Here is a 14,137-nt window from a genome sequence, read left to right on the forward strand (position 1 = left end):
TCCAAGCGTCGGCCCTTCGCGCACGAATCTTCGTGCTAAAATCTGACCGCAAGCATCAGGTGCGTCAAAACAAGCAGACGATAAACGCTAGCAGATGAAGGCGCAGCAATACAGTGCGTGAAGCACGGTCTGCACGAACGATGCCGCTCCTGCTCCGATTTTTGTACACTTTATTTTTTTTAGACGGATTTGTTTTATTGCTTCTTATTGTGTCTTCATCTTTCGTTGTGCGTGAACCATCATGCGTGACGTTTACAACGTTGGAGGTGGACCATAGCCGCAGCTGCTGTTCTTTGTGTCAAGGGCGATAGGAGTCGTGGCTGGTGCTCAGTTTTTCTGCCGCACTAACTTTCGCAGCGCTAATGACGCCTGAGGGGTGTGGTTGTGAGCTTCCGGATGTGGACGGAAAAAGCAGACGACGTTTTTGAGCATTTGAGCGCGCGCGCGCGCGAACGGGATTATGAGATTATGTGCGCGAAGGAGGAGGCAGATGTTCAGAGCACTCAGGGCGTCGGTAGAGTTGAGTGCGCTCACTTAGCTGTTGCGACGTGTCACATATGTGACAGCTCCTTCCTTGGCCGAAATTAGAGAAACGCTTTTTAGTCTACTCGGACGCCGCTTCTGATCTTTATGCGTCCCTGTTGACGCGTGCATTTTTATAAACTTGAGAGTTGAATTCATTAGAAACACAACGTGGAGACATGGTCGTTTGTCGTTAATGCGTTTTAGTTACGCTAGACATCGCATGCGATATCGTGTCGCACATATAGCTGCACGATAGCAGACGCAGCGGAGTAGCAGACGACAGCCCCCATACATATGTGTCAAAACCTTCTTCTGCTTTCCAAAAATGGAGCCTTTGGTTTGGGCAACATATTCTTAGTCTGTGCTTGGTCGCGTTCACTTCACGCTTGCCTCATGATACTTGTCAGCACGATTAATGTAGTCGAAAGTATCAATTTTTAGCAGACAAAAAGCCATTGATAGCAGACGACGTAGAAGTAAGCGTACGCAGCGCCATTCAGCTTGTTTGGCTTGGGCTCGTTGCTTGAGCGGCCGCGGGATGAACCGGTGAGCGGTTGTACAAAATTATTCAATTTTTTTTACCTTCATTCGTATCGACTGTAACTTTAGTCCAAATCAACAAAACAACATGCTAAATTGCGAAGGTGTGTCGCAGGGCAAAGTCAAGTCCATCCTCTCAAACTAGTGAGTATCGATGTTCGGTTCTTATCGCCATGCAAATTACCCCGTAGAAAAGTCCCGTTTTCATGTGAAACCTGATATTAAACGGGCACGAAAGTGCGTCGTAGATGAGGTATTCGATTAAATCGATCGCAGAAGGCATTGTGTCAGCGAGGAGCGCGAATTCTGGAGTGGAAACGCGATGCCTTTACTCTCTTTACTGCTTTTAACTCGGTTCGAAATAACGCTACACTTTTTTGATGGGCCGTTACGGTTTGATGATTCCGCTTATTACGATGCTTAGCGTATGGAGGCACGTTGAATTCAGCAGCGAAGTGCTCTCTGAAATGTCAGATTCTTCTGCGAGATAGGCCATCATTTTCCCTCCGATTTGAAGCATTTATATACTACGTGCGTGACACTATAAGGGTAAGGGGAAATTGGACTACTTGTGCTATCTTTCCTCAATTTCTTTCCCTTTCCCAAAAATACTGTTGGTACGTGAAGTGCAAGTAAATTGGGGGGGGGGGGCATTAATGGAATGTGACAATGGAATTAAAAGTAATCTTAGAAGTAATCTCTCCTATGAAGTCTGTACAGTCATGTTCCCCAAATGCATGAGTGGGAAGCATACCTGAGTTGTAGATGTAGGTACTTACATGCCTTCTTGCCACTGTCACCTGAGGTGGACACAAGATTTTTTTTTTTTCAGGAGGGGTTCAGTCGTGAACAGCATGGTACATGCGTTCCATAAGCTAAATTGAAGCACTTGGTGATGTCAAAAATTGAGGGGGTCAGGACATCTGTACCCCTGGCCTAGATCCACCCGACTGTCACCTTCTGCCATTCTTCAAACCAGACATGAGTCAAAATAGAGTGGCAGTAAATATTGTGATGAAACATTAAAGTCATGTTAATAAGCCCAGTCCTGTTCGTAAATGTACTAGAAAAGCGTAGATATGGAGAGTTTACCAACATGTTTGATAGCTATACAGATGTGAGCGGCCAAATGAGCTGGGGATCGAACACAGCTTTTAGGGTTCACACTGTGTCCCACACATGACATCACATGTATTATACGCGTGTTCTTTTCTGTGTTGTAACCATTCTGCTGTTTGCTCAGTGTTATTCACTTCCACATTCTGTTTGCTTTCTACCTGCAGCCCATACGTGTAAGAACCAAATTTGAATTGAATTATAGGTCTAATCTAGGAAACCAGAAGGCCGATATTTCTCTGGCACCAAACGTTCGAGCAAAATAACAAAATAACAACAATACGTAGTTTCTGAAATCACTGTGCCGTTAAAGTTGTGTGGATTGTACAAGTGCAAACGCAGTGTCTTCGAGATACCAACCTGTTTGAGGCTTGGCTTGTGACGGTATTCATCTCAGATATTAGAAACACTACTCAAATAAACATAAATGGGGGGGCCAGGCAAAGGGAGAGGGAAAACTAAAATTGGACACAATCAGCTGACTCATTGGAAACTTCAAGAGCATATGTATTATCAAGGCCTGATGAAGGCTCACACGTATGTGTCCCAGCTGCTCAGGCGTAACCGCAAGGTAGAGGCGAGCCCGTTAATTGGTTCATCAGCATCGACTCAACCATCCAAGACGTTGTGGTCGGAAGGGTAGTCGTAAAGGAACTCAGAGTCGTAACGGATTTTGTGTGCACTTGCGTGGGAAGGAATGGTCCCATGACATCCAGAGTTCAGGAAATGCGCAAGAATTTTCAGAAGTCTAAGAACGACTTCATCATAATTGATCCATGGTATGATTATCTTATCTGTCATTTGAAGGCTGTGTACTGATGGTTGCCAGATGTTGGTGGGAAGGAGCTACTTGTATATCTCTAGTTTTGCAAACATAACATATATATTCCACTATTTAGGGATAACCTGTTTATTTGGTTTTCAAAGCAGCACATATACTTTTTAGGAAGTACGAAATGAGATGTGCATGCACACTGTGTTGCTTTCCCGCGGATGGAAAATAAGTGACGGTATTTCTGATGCGTTAATCTTGTGGTACTGGAGCATGCTCTTGTAGCACGTGGTCAGTCGCTATATTGGTGCTTTTTAATGCGACGCCACTTTCTTCTTACGATGATTTTTGTCAATATATCCGCATTCTAAGATGCTACTTTCTATTGTATATGCAGTGAGCAGTCCGTGGCAGCAGTACGGGCCTCCGTGCTGGTGTATGATGACCACAACAAGAAGTGGGTCCCAAGCGGGTCCTCAAGCGGTCTCTCAAGAGTGCACATTTATCAGCACACAGTCAACGGCACATTCCGAGTTGTGGGACGAAAACTTCAGGACCATGAGGTGAGTAATACCCGTAGTAATGTGATGTTACCATCAGTGATGATGAAGACTTTGTGCTGCTAGCCACACAACTGCAACTGGATGCGCCTTGTACATTTGGAGACTTTGTGGATATTGACAAGGTGGATATTGACAAGTGCAAACATCGGGTCTTTTGTTAGGCGGTGAGATCTTCTGTGAGGAGGTATTAGATGCTTCAGAAGCTGAGGGGGAAATGGAAGTGGAAGACAGTGAAGGGCCTCAAGAGCCCCCTAGTTACCATGAGGTTGTAGCAGCACTTGATGCTATTAGAAGGGCATTAAATGCTAAGGATGTTGGGAGGATGAGTACAAAATGTTGGGGGGATTGAAAATTCCTTAACATTCTCCAGGCAAAATCTTGTGCAGACCACCTTACTGCAACACTTCAGATAGCACCAGTTCCAAATGTACTTGCTATCGTGTGTTTTCATGTAAATAAAGTGTGTGTATTCCATTACAACCAATATCTGCTGCTTACAGGCATTCTGTGGGTCATACATGCCAGACAAAAGTGAACTACTGAAATAGTGAAGACCCTGATATAGTGAAGATTTTTCGTGGTCCAGACGACTTCTCTATAAAGGGGTTCTACCGTACTGACAAACAGCAACAAATATTTCTACAAAAATGCGCATGGAATGTGAAACCTTCTGTTGACTCGCCATAAAATGGAAGCCCCCTGTCACACTGTATACACTCTACTGTCGACAGAGAGACTTGCATGACTTTACGGTGGGCTCTGTCGAGCCATTCTCGAAATATTGAACCACACAGAGTGCATTTCAATTATTAGTGCTTGTACCTACAACAGTGTCACCATCAAAGTTTCCTTTGATATACGTTGAAATGTGCCCAACTATTGTTCATGATGCCACGTGTCTGCTTATTCCTAGAGACAAACAGCATTGTAGGTCTTATCTAGTATGGCTCGATAAAGAATTGTGTTACTACACGCTTCACAAACTGAATTTTCGTAGACTGCGTAAAGAACCTGGTTTGTTCAGTTTGCAGGAAAAGTACAGCGATCGCTGCTCACATGTTAGCAGCGTCTTGTTTCTACTTTACTCTCTCGGTGCTACGACTTGGTTGTTGGCAGGCACCTGGACAAAATCAACCAATCAATCAAAGCTTTGACACACAGGCCTATTGCACTCCTGTTATGTTCATTGTCATGATTCGAAGGTGATCGCAACCACTGTTGTCTCCGCAGGTAGTCATCAACTGCTCGATTCTCAAGGGCCTGAAGTACAGCCAGGCAACCGCAACCTTTCACCAATGGCGAGACAACCGCACTGTTTACGGCCTGAATTTCAGCAGCACGGACGACGCAGACACATTTGCGGCGGCCATGCTCAGGGCCATCGAGATGCTCAACCACAACAGTACGTGCTTCTTGCTGTCAACTACAGGATTATGGAACATGCACGCGAGGGAATCTGCACCAAAACTTAGCCAAATCTGCGGTGTATCGACTACATGAACGCACCAAAGTATTTGGAATTCAGTGCTGTTGAATCGCAATGAAATATCCCCGAAATATGTACTGCCAGTAGTGCTGCGGAGCTGTGTCCGAAATAATAGTGTATCATCAATGAAAAGTAGCCTCCATATCCCACCTCTGTCTGTACGCCGTAAATTGAGTCGCCTGAACCTCTTTCATAAAATCTATCACCACAACCCTTCGTTGAAGGAATCGCTCATTCTCCCACCTCATTACATATCGCGTCGCGTCGATAATAGCCAGAAAGTGGGTATTCATCGCTGTGCAACCACAACGTTTTCCGAGTCCTTCATACCTAGAACATCGCTTCAGTGGAACCAACTGCCATCATCATTATCATCAATAACTGACATTACACTCTTCAAGAAATCAGTAGCAATTCATTACTCTGTCAGTGATTAGTTTTGTTAGGCCACCTTGTCTGCGTGTTCATTTTTTTTTTTTTTTTGCATTTTTATGTTATGTTATGATTGAAATTGCCTTGTATGTGCTTGTCGTTTCTTCTTTAGTTTCTTGTTCCACTCCCCTCTGTAAAGCTTATGCCCTGAGGGTACCAAAATAAATAAATAAATAAATTCTGATAGCGTGTTTTCAGCAGAAGAATTGACCAGAACCATTTTCGGTGCACGTAAAATGCACTTGAGATAGAAAGCGCAGCTCCGAAACCCCAGGCAGGCATTTCGCCATATTGCCAGAGGCAACAGTTTTCCATTGGCTAGAAAAAAGGGAAAAAGAAAAAGAGAGGTGATCTCACTCTGCTTTGTTTTTCATCAATAGTATATGGTTAGGGGTACTACTTCGATTGTCCCACGATATTTTGTTTCAAACGCGTATTGTCCCAAATGCGCATCCCCTCCCAAGAATATCACTGTCTCTCTACGTGTTCCTTGTTCTGTCTTTACTTCTGCAACACTGCCTTCTTGAGCCAGTAGATACTAGCTGCCGCAACACGCTATAAATAGGGTTCAGCGTTTTTCGTTTTAATAGAAAAACATACGCCGGGTAAATTTTCCCTCATTCAGTTTAAATCGAAAAACTCTGAATACGAAGGGCATTCCAGGACAGAGATAAATTGCTGCAGATGCCCAGCCCGTTGTTGATGCGGATCAGAAAGCCATACGGAAATACGATGGTTGCGAAAAATGTCTGTTTACTTTTTGTAAGCCGTAAAATGCCACCGCAGCGAACAACACCATGTTGCGTACGACAAATTCAATCTCTCCCTATTGTTTTTCTTGATCAACATCAACACCACGTCGAACGAGCGTCGTGCGGAAATTACCTACATTGTGATTTTTATTCGTCGATAAATGCCCGGTAAACCATGTATACACGCCGGAAAAAACATTTCCGGCGTGTATACATGCGTACCAAAACAAAACGTACGTGCCAAAACAAAAACAACACGCGGAAAAACGCCGATTGCGTGAAAATCGATGAACATCGAAAAACATCCGCTGAATCCAAAAATAACAACAATAAAAGAACAAAATCAAGAACTGTCATCCCCTACGTTCGTTGCAGGTTCCCAGAGTGCTCGGCCCGCGCCTCCACCGCCCGTGCCTCAACACCAAGTGCAGCCCATCTACCAAACGATCGGAAGCGTCACATCGTCCCAAGATGAAATGCCAGACCACCAGAGAGGCTGGTCGGTTTCTCTTTAGGAATGCTTCCTGTATTGCACCATTCATTCTTGTTTCTGTATCTGCGCAGGCAAACGCCACAGTCTCAGCAGCAACACTATATGAGCACAAACGCCGGTGAGTTCTCGTCACTGACCTGTCTTACTTTCTGTGGGTGATGCGACCCAGGAAATTTAGTGCTTAGTACAGTGGTGTGGGTAATCGCGGAGGGCGAGAGAGGCACGGTAGTACGAGGTAACAAAACTTTCTTGCTGGATGAAATTCAGTCAAAATTGTAACAGATACAAACCTGAATCGCTCTACGGCTTTTATGTGTGCATTCGAAACTCGTTAGTCATATTAACAAATAAGTAGGGGTGTGCGAATATTCGAGTTCTCGAATTCGAATCGAATATCAAACGCTCGAACTATTCGATTTGCGAATCGAATATCCAATATTCGATTTTTTGAATATTCGACTATTCCACGAATATGAACGACACAACCTGAAAGTGGGCTTCACCTGATGCTTCCGTGCATGAGGTGAAGCCTGCTTTACGAAATTGCCCTTGCTGCAGGACCAACACAGGCGGGACAGTGTTTAGTTCACGATAACGTTATCCAAAGTTAGCTTTGTAGACATCGCCTGTGGAAGGGGTGGTGCCCGTCCCACATGCAGTTTAGCGGTGCCGACGAGGGACTTTGATTTGATATCTGTGAGGTTGCCTTCAAAAAGTTAGGACTCTCGAATAATGACTACAGCCCACGAACAAGAAGGGTGTCATAAAGATGTCCTTTAAGTCTAAAATTTCAGTAGTGCAACTTCCTAGGGCGAGTGCAAAGAAACTACAGGGTGTTCATGGCAAAGCCGAGGCAGGATGCCAATTCGTTTGTTTCACAAATGGCCTGTGGTTGTCTGAAACAATTACAGCCCCATCCGCATAACATGCTACTGCCTGACATAAAAGTTTGAAATGAAGGTAACCACTCCAGTAAGTGTGGGCTCACCTGAAAAGCAGGAAGCAGTCTCATGTAAAATTAAAGAGTAGGGGCTTTTAGCAGAAGAATTGCACGTCTCTCTTGTGACAGTTAATGCCAGAAAAATTACACTAAAGCCATGGGCTACAAAATGGAAACTTTTAGTGCGAAAGTCGCATATTGTAAATTTTGCGTGAATATTCGATTCTGTATTCCGAATTTTTTCCTCCATTCGATTCGATATTCGATTCGACTTTAAATATTTGGATTCGCATACCCCTACAAATAAGACATGTTTCAAATCGTATGATGCAGTTTACGTATGCTTTGAAAAGTAGAAAGTTACATAAGTAACGGAACAGGAATAATGAGACAATTTTGATTTTTTTTAAAAGGTCTTGCAAATGCATTTGCTTAGTCTAATTCTTGATCTGACTCGTATATGCTTCTTCCTTCCGTAAGTCAGCTCCATTCGTTTGTGCTTCTTCTGAGACATGGTCGGTGAATGCCGTTCGACTGCAGCTGGTCACTATGACCAAGGACACTGCTCTTTTAAGCATGTCAAACAAGGGCATCATGAATCACCCCTGAAAGCGCACCCGCGTTTTGGCCGTTATAGGTCAGGAGAACCGTCGCTTCAGTGACTAAAGGTCATAGCAATTATGGTAAAATACACGTATTTGCCCCCTAGTTGTGCTGAAAATACCGGTCATTGTCATATTAACGAAATGTCACCTTACAACAAGAGTTACATGCGGAGTTCACTGGGAAGGAATGGTTCCGGAGAAAAAGTGTCGTAAAGTGGGGATGTGTGTTAACGAGTGTCATCTTAACGAGGTTTGACTGTACTTTCATTAGAATGGGTACCATGTTTACCTGATTCCAAAGCAAAACTCAGTGTTTTGTGTTTGCAAAAACATGAAAGTTTGTGCACAAATTGGAAGCGACGTTCATTTCTGCTCCGGAGTTAGTCCTCGTAGCTCTCGGACAGTTCTTTATCGCTGTCTGTGCACCACTGCATATCGTCCTAATGAGCCATCCATCAAGTTTGATATGCCATGCTTCTTAACAAAGCACTGAACTATAGCAGACATAAATAGTGTACCACGGCATCAGAACAGAAAAAAAGCACAGAGAAAATAGAAAAAGTAGTTTAGTCTGACATGTCCAACGAAGTCCCAGCTTATAAAGGCTAATCCACAGTCTTTTGGGCAGTCAGAGTTACAGAGAATATCATGGTTACTATTCAAATGGTGTGCATGCACACTGTCTCTGTCTGATTTCAATTGCATCCTGGGGTTGGTTGGCAAAAATCCCGACCACCAGAAATCCCAGGACTGAAAAAATACCCTGTGATTCCCAATACTAGGTATGACAAAGTGACAGGCAACACGATCTCTTGGGTTTGTCTTTCTGCTCTCCCAAGACATGATCCTAGTTCTTTTTTTACATTGTTCCTTATAACCTTCGCTGCTATTGCGCCAGAAATCAATCAATCAATTTTACTTTGTTCCCTTCATCAGAACAGCCCATTTCTACCAGAAAGCAGTCTGCAACTGCAGTGAGACAACCTTGTATTGTCTTCTGTGTTCCCTATTATTTTGCAAAAAGGAAAGAAGAAAGACCTCTTGCAAGCTTGAAATTATGTGAGGGAGAAGTTTCCCATATTTGTAGCACTTCTGTCTTAAAATTGCTCTTGGGAACGTAGCTTTTAATTTAGGTAGACATGGCGGCGGCATAGTGAAGCTAAGGTACTAAACATTCTTTTATACTTTCTAAAGTAGTGGGCAACATGAGCCACCCGGCATCTCCGGCCTGCGCTCCGCCTGCCCCACCTCAGCCTCCTCCACAACCCCCCGTAGCCATGGGCCACCATAGGACTTCGTCGGCACCAAGCAACAACCTAGCACAGCAACAGCCCGTCGCGTCCTCTTCTGTTCCTCAATCTGTGTCCGCACCACCAGCACCTCCCCCACCTCCCGCACCCACAAGCATGGGTGGCGGACCACCCCCGCCACCCCCTCCCATGCCCCCCAGTGGAGGAGCAGACAAGGAAGACAAAAGCGCCGCACCCATGTCACTGGCCGCAGCGCTTGCGGGCGCCAAGCTTAAGAAAACCTCCAACAAGGTATATGTTACGATGCAGTGGGGGTCTCCATGTGTATGTGGATGCTCCATGTGTTACACCAGGCCTGAAAACCTCATGATTCTCCCTCCCATTGAAGGCTTGTGTTAAATTTATGTTTTTGCCACGATACAATTACTTGTGTTTAGTTAGTTACTTGTCATTGGATGGTGCAAAGCACACCTGTGAAGGTTACAATTACATGCTCATCAAGTGACTAAATTAGTTACAATTACAAAAGCATCATTGTAAGTTAATTACAATTACTAAAAAAGTAAGTAAGTTGCCCTGAGTTACATTTGTTTCAATACATAATTAAGCTACAGTGACAATCATGTAGTGTTCCTGGAAGTAATTAGTTACTGAGAATGTAACTGACTAGACTAATTGGGCTACTTGTAATTAATTACTGCACAGGCACTTGGTGCTGATGTGACAATGCATATACGTAAGTGTAATGAAATAGCGCGTTGGAGCGCGCAGTTTGAAGAATTAAATGTTGGCAATACGGAAACATATATATATATAAATTTTCATATGATTATGTAGTGGAATAGTTTGTTGATGATGGGTAGCATCGTTTGCTATGGTAATCTGCTCACACAGAACGTGCGGGTCGATGGCATATAAATTACTTTGAATTAATATACTGCCTCACAGTTGAATAAATATAAGATAGGCTATACCTCTGCCACACGAGCGTTTTGATGGTCATCGAACTGAATGATAATCGGACACTGCTACATGGTCACTTTGGATTACCATTAAACTAGGTGGTCATCAATGCAGTTGAGGGTCCAGATCAGACTTGTACACGTTACTAAAAAAAAGTAATTGATTACCGTTACCGTTACCTTGTATGAAATAGTAATTTTTTACCGTTACAAATTACTTGCCGGAAAAAGTAATGAACTAACGCCTTGAAAAGTAACGCGTTACTTTGCCAATTACTTTCGATATCTGAGAAAACGATATAGAAAAAGATAGAAAAAATGATATCCACAAAAAAAAAAGGAAACTGAGTGTCGACATCATTGTGATATCGACAGTATTCCGCACAAGACTGACAGGGGCTCATGGTCACAAGAGTGGCATTGGGTTATCGGGGTCGAGAGTTCTGCGAAAAATGTGTTGAGAGGTTGAGAGTTTTGAGAGTTCTGTGAAAAGAGTCCCAACTGGAACTCCCACAAATGACTCATCAGGTTCACGGTACAACCTACAGTCCAACTTACTGCATACAGGGTCGGGTTACGGATAGATAGTACACATGAATGGGGAGAGGACAGTGGTCTCAAAAATACACTACACGTGCGGAACACTGTGGCAATTGACCTCGGGGTCCTCGGGTAAGTAATTGTTGCGGGAAAAGTCCTAGAGATAAGACAGCTGCCTTGCACCGAACTTGCAGAGGGCAGTTGGTTTTGTCTTCTCGCGGCGGTGAATCATCCCATATATATGTGTGTGTGCGTCGTCCCGAACAATGTGGATTCTTTAGTTTCCAAGTAATCGATTACTTGGTAATCGATTACTGAAAATTGTAATTGAATTACTCAAAAAATTACTGGGCCCCAAAAGTAATCGATTACGTTACAAATTACTAAAAAAAAGTAATTGATTACTAGTAACGCAATTACCCGTTACCCGTTACGTACAAGACTGGTCCAGATACATCATTGAAGCTAGCGATGACCATAAAAAACTGCCGGTGGCAGTCTCGTACTCAGCGAGCAAGCAAGCAGTAAACAAAAACTCACAAAGTGCCAAAAATAAGTAAATACAATATCACATATTTACTTTTTTACTCTTCACCACAGCGCCCTGCTACGTCGTGCATGCACAGAGCACCCGTTGAGCTGTCTGAAAGTTTATCTGCTTCCGCGACACCAACGAAAAGAAGCTAAATGCAAACAAATAAAACACACAATTCAAGCTTGAAAATCATCTTTTGCATTCAGTTTTGTTTCTCTCTCAATGCTTCATCCAACAAAAGCTTTACGTGCATGTACATCTTTAATGTGCATCTAATCACCTGTGTGGTGTCAATGAACAGCGAAATGTCGGATGGTCATCGCTTTCGCTGACCATCAAATCTCCCGTGTGGCAGGAAGGGGTATTACTCAAAGACACGATGGCAACAAATCACACGTGGAAGGTGCGCACTCCTTGAAACCACGCTGGGAGAAAGCTGCAGCACGCCATTGCAAGGGCCTATGTCAAGGGGTACACTATAACTGTTTCTCGTCGCGGATCATGGTCTGCTTTCTTTCGGGCCATGCGGACAGCGCTAGTGTGGTGCAGGTTTTTCTTGAGAGCTTCCGGGCCCAGAGCGCGACGCCGAACTGAACACAACATTTGTTATATGTATTTTTTAAGTTTGCACGCCGTCAACGTCGCACTACGTGAAAACCAGCTGTTAGGCTGGGGATAGTAAATAAGCGTTGCAATAGGCCTAAACGCAGGAGCTTTTGATGAATCACAGGGAGGTGATGCGTTTATTGTGCACGACGGAATAACGAAGAGTTGAGCATCGAGCCCATGGTGTATAACACGTGGAGGCCCAGATAGTGGCACTAGTCCCGTTTGCTGCAGCACCTGAAAGTTCCACTGTCTGTGGTGTGGTCCATTTAAGCCTGAATGGGGACGTTTTTCCATTGCAGATTTATGATGGCACAGAAGGTCAGCGAAAGTCGTCGCAGGGGGGCAGCAGTGCAGGGGTCCCTACGATGGCATCTATGATGGACGAGATGAAAGGCACTCTGGCCAGGAGGTGCGTAACGAGAACGTTTTGAGTTGTACTGCAAAAAAAAAAAAAAAGAGTATTCCAAAACCTGGTTGAGTCCCACAAATGAGTTAAATTCCTTCCTCTCTTGCAGAAGAGCCCAAGCAGAAAATAGCCATAGCCAGGTAGGTCCAAGGAGCAAAAAAAAAGTTTTTGAAAAGTTGTTCTATATTGCTGCATATGGGTCGGGAATAATCGTGTCTCGTAAGACAAATGTTCGAAAAAGAAAGGTTTCTGATTTGTTACGAAATTGCAGCAATTTTTGGAAAATTAATACAAAAAGAAAAGTTTCCGTCTGGGTACAAAGTTGGACATATATGTGGCAGTATAGTGGCCTAGATAAAAGCTTACAAGGAACAACCACATATGACAGAATGCAACCATGCTGTTTCTTGCAGCTGATTGAAGTAAGAACTGCGGCAGTGTATCACTTTATGCCCGACTTAGATCAAGAACACATGCTCTGGCCTTTGGTTGGCATAAATCAGCATTGCAACAGGGTGAATGGGTGCTTTCCATGGATTTTTATCTATTTTTTTTCTATCTCCGCCTCTCGCTCAGCTCCCAAATATACCTTGGAAGGCTCATTATTAATGCTGATACATATTTCAATAATGTGCTGGGGGTGATCTTTCCATTTCAGAGTTCCATGAAAGTAAGTTTGCAATCCGCGAACGGAAAACTTTCCAATCCACGAACGAGAGTGTGGGAAATTGTAACTACAAGCCCAGTGGGTGTTGGGACAGTCCTGATGCCAAAAACAATTCTTTCAGGATGGCGAATCTTCCGCAGAGAGGAAAAACTGGGAGAAACAGGGCACAACCAATGGGAACAGCCCAAGCAAAGCAGGCAGCAACGGCGCCGAATCTCCGCGATCTGGCAGAGGGTGAGGACATTATTAGTACAAGCATCAGCTAGACTTTGTAATTGACTACTGAATTGATTGATTGATTGATTGATTGAATTTGGATTATTCTTTTATGGGAGCAATTCATAATTACTGAAGGTATTATACAAAGGAGCACCCCATTTATTTCAACTCAGGATGGCCCATTTTCATAATATATTTTGCAAGGGATCGCACAGCCTATGGTCAGTGATTTCACTGGTGTGCAGCAATAGCAAATGTTAAAATAATGTGAAAATGTTTGTAGAAAATGGGAAATATACAGAGTGCCATCAAAAAAAAATTTCAGACTAGGACATCTAATGAAAGTGTGTGTGTCATTTTACCGAATAGCGCGAAAGGTTTTAATGTGTGCAATTTGTTTCCCAGAAAATAACTCGCATAAACATGGCTCCGCGCGTTCACCCTAAACCCGCCACTCCAGGTATAATGAGGATGAGGAGGTATGATGCCATGTCACCGATGACGTTACAAGGAGAACTCGTTCTGGTTCGCCGGTCAGTGGGGGTCAGCGCCTTGTCCCTTTGCTGCCGTAAACCAGTATTGCCTGTTCTCTCTGAGAATTGGGGATAGAAGGAGCGGCCGAATCATTACCGAGTCAGGAGAAAGGCTTTTTCAGAACCCCGAACAGCCGAGTAGCAGATGACAGCAGAGTAGCAGACAACACTTCTCTAGACCAATCAGCGAGC

General features: G+C 43.8%; 1 protein-coding gene across 8 annotated transcripts in view; it reads left to right on the forward strand.

Annotated features, from left to right (window-relative positions):
• The window catches only part of LOC135397031 (vasodilator-stimulated phosphoprotein-like), a 34,217-nt gene that overhangs the window by 14,657 nt on the left and 5,423 nt on the right, over nucleotides 1–14,137 (forward strand). For 4 of the 8 annotated variants that reach the window (XM_064628347.1, XM_064628342.1, XM_064628345.1 and 1 more), the window contains exons 2-11: nucleotides 3,351–3,516; nucleotides 4,747–4,918; nucleotides 6,562–6,685; nucleotides 6,751–6,797; nucleotides 9,419–9,765; nucleotides 12,420–12,529; nucleotides 12,636–12,666; nucleotides 12,940–13,041; nucleotides 13,185–13,256; nucleotides 13,315–13,427. In XM_064628347.1, the coding sequence (XP_064484417.1) occupies nucleotides 3,351–3,516; nucleotides 4,747–4,918; nucleotides 6,562–6,685; nucleotides 6,751–6,797; nucleotides 9,419–9,765; nucleotides 12,420–12,529; nucleotides 12,636–12,666; nucleotides 12,940–13,041; nucleotides 13,185–13,256; nucleotides 13,315–13,427 (1,284 nt within the window). Of the gene's footprint in view, nucleotides 1–1,014; nucleotides 1,210–3,350; nucleotides 3,517–4,746; nucleotides 4,919–6,561; nucleotides 6,686–6,750; nucleotides 6,798–9,418; nucleotides 9,766–12,419; nucleotides 12,530–12,635; nucleotides 12,667–12,939; nucleotides 13,042–13,184; nucleotides 13,257–13,314; nucleotides 13,428–14,137 lie in introns of those variants that run through there. The other 4 variants (XM_064628346.1, XM_064628343.1, XM_064628349.1 and 1 more) reach the window with 4 other exon arrangements.

Source organism: Ornithodoros turicata, chromosome 6, assembly GCF_037126465.1.
Source record: "Ornithodoros turicata isolate Travis chromosome 6, ASM3712646v1, whole genome shotgun sequence".
NCBI classification, from domain to species: domain Eukaryota; kingdom Metazoa; phylum Arthropoda; class Arachnida; order Ixodida; family Argasidae; genus Ornithodoros; species Ornithodoros turicata.